This window comes from Marmota flaviventris, chromosome 3 (genome assembly GCF_047511675.1).
Source record: "Marmota flaviventris isolate mMarFla1 chromosome 3, mMarFla1.hap1, whole genome shotgun sequence".
NCBI classification, from domain to species: domain Eukaryota; kingdom Metazoa; phylum Chordata; class Mammalia; order Rodentia; family Sciuridae; genus Marmota; species Marmota flaviventris.
In genome coordinates, this window is record NC_092500.1 from 173,684,106 (window position 1) to 173,688,172 (window position 4,067).

A 4,067-nucleotide genomic window follows, 5' to 3' on the forward strand; every position below is an offset into this window, starting at 1 on the left:
CACACACACACACACACATACACACACACAGAAAATCTTAGTCACATACCCAATAGTCTCAAAGTTGTCTGGGATGCATATAACCTGTAAAATGGGAAGCACTCAGCAAGATCTACATTCCTAAACAATAATGAAGAATGTGCTTAGATCAGGCTCTTTGCCGAGTGCACAGAAACTGAGTCTGGACTTCACCGACACCAGCTCTTAGCTGAAGCCCCACAGCACCCGTTTTCCCGACCCCACACCTGCACGTGAAACCATCAGGAGCACAGTCCGCATGGGAGCTGAATGTCCAGCCACGGAACTATTGTTTTTCTGCCTCAGGTATCTACACCTGGTCATCCACGTGTGCCTGCTCTGTTCTCCCCTCACCTCCATTTTCCCTCTTGGGAACTTCCCAGGGTCGGAGAAATGATGAGCTGCAGACTGACACCCACTGGTCTGTGGACTGCACCTGGCAGAGCACAGAGACGCCTGCTTTTGACAAGCCTCACTGATCAAGATGCCATTTGTTCTGGAGAAATGGATAAATGGGGGTGTTTGCTGCCCTTTTCTCATGAACATCGTGCTGATCTCTCAACCCTCTCCAAGCCATGAAGACTGGCCTCTTTCTATTTGCTGCTCTCTTCTTTCTGGCTCCAGGTAAATGAGCATCTTTGGAGGGAATGTGAGCAGAGGAGGTGGCTCTGACAGAGGGTCTCTGTGTGACCACCCAGGCTGATCACAGCTCAAATGCAAGGGCACCTGTGGGCTGGTGGCCCTGCGTGGCAACACTTGCTGCAGAAGGCAATGCCTCCTTCTATAATTGCACCCTCTATAAATCCTTTGTATTTTCCATTATTGTCCATGAAGTGTTGTCACAGGTTGGGATAAATTAAGGGAAGTCAGGAAAGATGCCTTTGGTTCACAATTCCATGCTAAAAATCACAAAAATGTCTAAAAAAGATTTTAATACTCTGGCCTTTTAAAATCTGGTTAGGCTATAAAATAAAATAGGAAAGAAAGAGAGCTAGAGAGAGGGAGAAATGGAAGAGGATAGGATTAGAAGCATGTATTCATGTTCTGATGTCATGGCATTAGGACAAACTGCAGGGTGTAGGTTGCTGTCAGTTAACGTACATTAGCAAACTACAAGCTGGACACCATGGTGAATGCTTCAATGACAAAACGTATGCAGTTCTCCAAAGCCAGTGACTTTAAGAAAAGTGCGACCCCACCTCTTACTCAATGGAATTCAGAGATTTGGGGGGGGTCTGTTTTACATATATTTTATAGACATAAATATGAACAAGGTGAAAATCATACGTGTGTGCAGGAGGGAGCCAGGGTTGGAGCCTGGCTCTGTTTTGCCTCCATGAAAGATAGTTGTGATTTCCTCCCACACCAGGGCTCACTGTCGTATTCTCCTGCTTCTGGGCAGCTGCAGTGGCTCCAGCTGTATCTCCCCAAAATCAGGGCACAAGGCTCAACTTGTACCAGGTAGAGCTTGTACCAGGGAGCTATATATCTTTATATCTTTGGCTTCTGGCACAAATTCAACTCACGGTGACTTCACTGTCACCGTGAGTTGAATTTGTGCCAGAATGCAAAGATATATCCCCCATGTGCTCTGCTCAGAATTTTCATGCCAACTATTCCTGTGCCCCCTGGTTTGTATTGCAACAAACCTGTGCAAGTAGATTCTATGTCAGGATGTGGGGATCTGGGCCTGCAGGGGACTCACTTCACTGGATTTGATGCACACAGTGGAGACGGATCAGAGGTATCCTTTTCAGGTCACAGAGTCTTATTCCATGACTAGCCAACACAATGGCAAGGTTGCATAAAATAAAATTACCTAACGTATCTAAATTAAAGCAACTTTTAATGCACTTTATGTGTGCACTCACACACAGGTGCACCAAGTCCCACATGGCTATCTGTGATGGTCCATTAGAAGCCCTGTAGGCACAGATGCTCTCTCCCTCTAGAGGCTCCTGGGCCATTACTGTGAACTGGACTCATCAGGAGGACTCTTTCAAAACAAAGTCCTCTAAGTTTAGCCTGAGATGACCTTGCAGTATGAGAAGAGAATAGAATATATATGCCACTGTGGTGTCATCCAGAGTTCTCTGGGCTTTGAAACGGTGGGGGGGGGGGGGTATTTCTATTTGAGCAGATGTGCTGATGCTAGATAATGGTCGGTGCATGGGATGGCATTCATCCATCTAGATTTAAGCTTATCCTAATGTTAATTAGACACTTTAATATGTTGACATTAAATGTAATCTGCCTACATCTGACACTAACATTGCAAAGATCTCTATTGGTCAACTCTAAAATGTTAACCCAGGTAAGATGAACTGTCTGTCCTTGAAGCAAGATGCTCTCACTGCTGCTATAAGTACTAAGGTAAGAACTGGAATCTATGTAAAATAACAGAGAAAGATTTAAGGAGCTGGACAAGGTGGTGCACACCTAAAATCCCAGCAGCTCAGGAAGCTAAGGCAGAAGGATCATAAGTTCAAAACCAGCCTCAGCAACTTAGCAAGGTCCTGAGCAGCTCAGAGAAACTTTGTCCCTACATAAAAACATAAAAAGGGGGATGTGGCTCAATGGTTAAACAGTCCTCGGTTGGGTCCCCATACTAAAGAGAGAGAGAGAGAAAAAAAAAGACTTAAGGAAACAGTATGGACACATTCCCTCTTCGTTCCCTAAAATGCCTGCTTTCCATGGTTGACATTTTGAAGGTATGTGGAGGAGAAATCAGATTATGTATTTGTTTGTTTTGTTTGTTTGTTTGTCTTGTTTTTTTGTACAAGGGATTGAACTCTGGGCACTTAACCACACAGCCACATCCCCAACCCTATTTTGTATCTTACATAGAGACAGGGTTTCACTGAGTTGTTCAGAGCCCTGGTAAGTTGTTGAGGCTGGCTCTGAACTCAGGATCCTCCTGCCTCAGCCTCCTGAGCAGCTGGGATTCCAGGCACGCACCACTGTGCCTGGCCCAGATCGAGTCTTTCTAAGCAGCCACGTTACTCTATCTACCACAGTAAGCTTTAGGGGTTTTCTTTTGCTATTTCTTTTCTTTCTTTCTATGCTTTTCTGCTCTAGTCTCGTGCCCTTTCTTCAACCTCAGGTCTTGCCATACTTTCACCAGGTAGCAATCTTAGAGTGTATGAAGGAAACTCCTGACTCCAGAGAAGTTTATAGGAACAAGTTGCTCATTACTTTAATAGATTTGGATAAAAGAATGTTGGCATCTGTTTCTTGAAGACGCCACATAGCCTAATGCAAATGCTGCAAGACGAATGGATTCTCCCTGGTCATTCACCCCATGTAACAAAAAGACAGAAATAACATACAGAAAATAGTTCCCTGACACCTCATCTCCTGGCAGGGTAAGGCATTCTGACAATGGTGTAGAACTCTTGGCTGATGTCTGTGACTACCTGGTCACAGCTGAAAGACAACTGACCCATGTGGCTCTTTCCCTTGTGTAGCCAAGAATGAGTTTTTTGATGAGAAATGCTACCAGTTTAAAGGGAAATGCATGCGTCATTGTCAGAAAAATGAAGAGCTTGTGGCTCTGTGCCAGAAGTCCCTGAAATGCTGTCTGACGCTCCAACCCTGTGGGAAGATTAGATTGGATGACTGAATCTGGAGACCTGGGCCTCTCGGAGGAGCACAGACGGCCAGGCTGCTGTTTCCACTCTTCACCAAAAATAAATGATTGCTTTGATCAGCTTGTGAGTGCTTCATTTGGAAGGGAAACCATGCCTAGCTGACCCTGCTGGTCTCTCCCTCCTGGCTTATTTTTCTGAAATTCTGTGGTAAGGCCACTGCCCTCAAAGCCATCCAATATCAATCTTACAGGCTGACCAAAAGAGACCAGCAACCACCCTCTGGCTTTCTCCCAGGCAGTGGAATCCATCCTGCATTAACTGAGGAAACAAAGAGGGAGAAAGAGGAAGGTAGAAGGGAAGGGAAAGAGGAAAGAAATGGATAAGCAGAGAAACAAACATGCTGCTGGATGAATTAGCTATTATTTATATTATTGATAACATTCACTATGATTTATCAGA

At 44.9% G+C, this 4,067-nt stretch overlaps 1 protein-coding gene across 1 annotated transcript; it reads left to right on the forward strand.

Moving 5' to 3' along the window:
• The first annotated feature begins 593 nt into the window (after window positions 1-593).
• On the forward strand, window positions 594-3,640 carry LOC114082034 (beta-defensin 106A-like). Its single transcript, XM_071609336.1, has 2 exons — window positions 594-642; window positions 3,486-3,640. Exons 1-2 carry the CDS (start codon window positions 594-596, stop codon window positions 3,638-3,640), a joined length of 204 nt encoding a protein of 67 aa, XP_071465437.1.
• The last annotated feature ends 427 nt before the right edge of the window (window positions 3,641-4,067 follow it).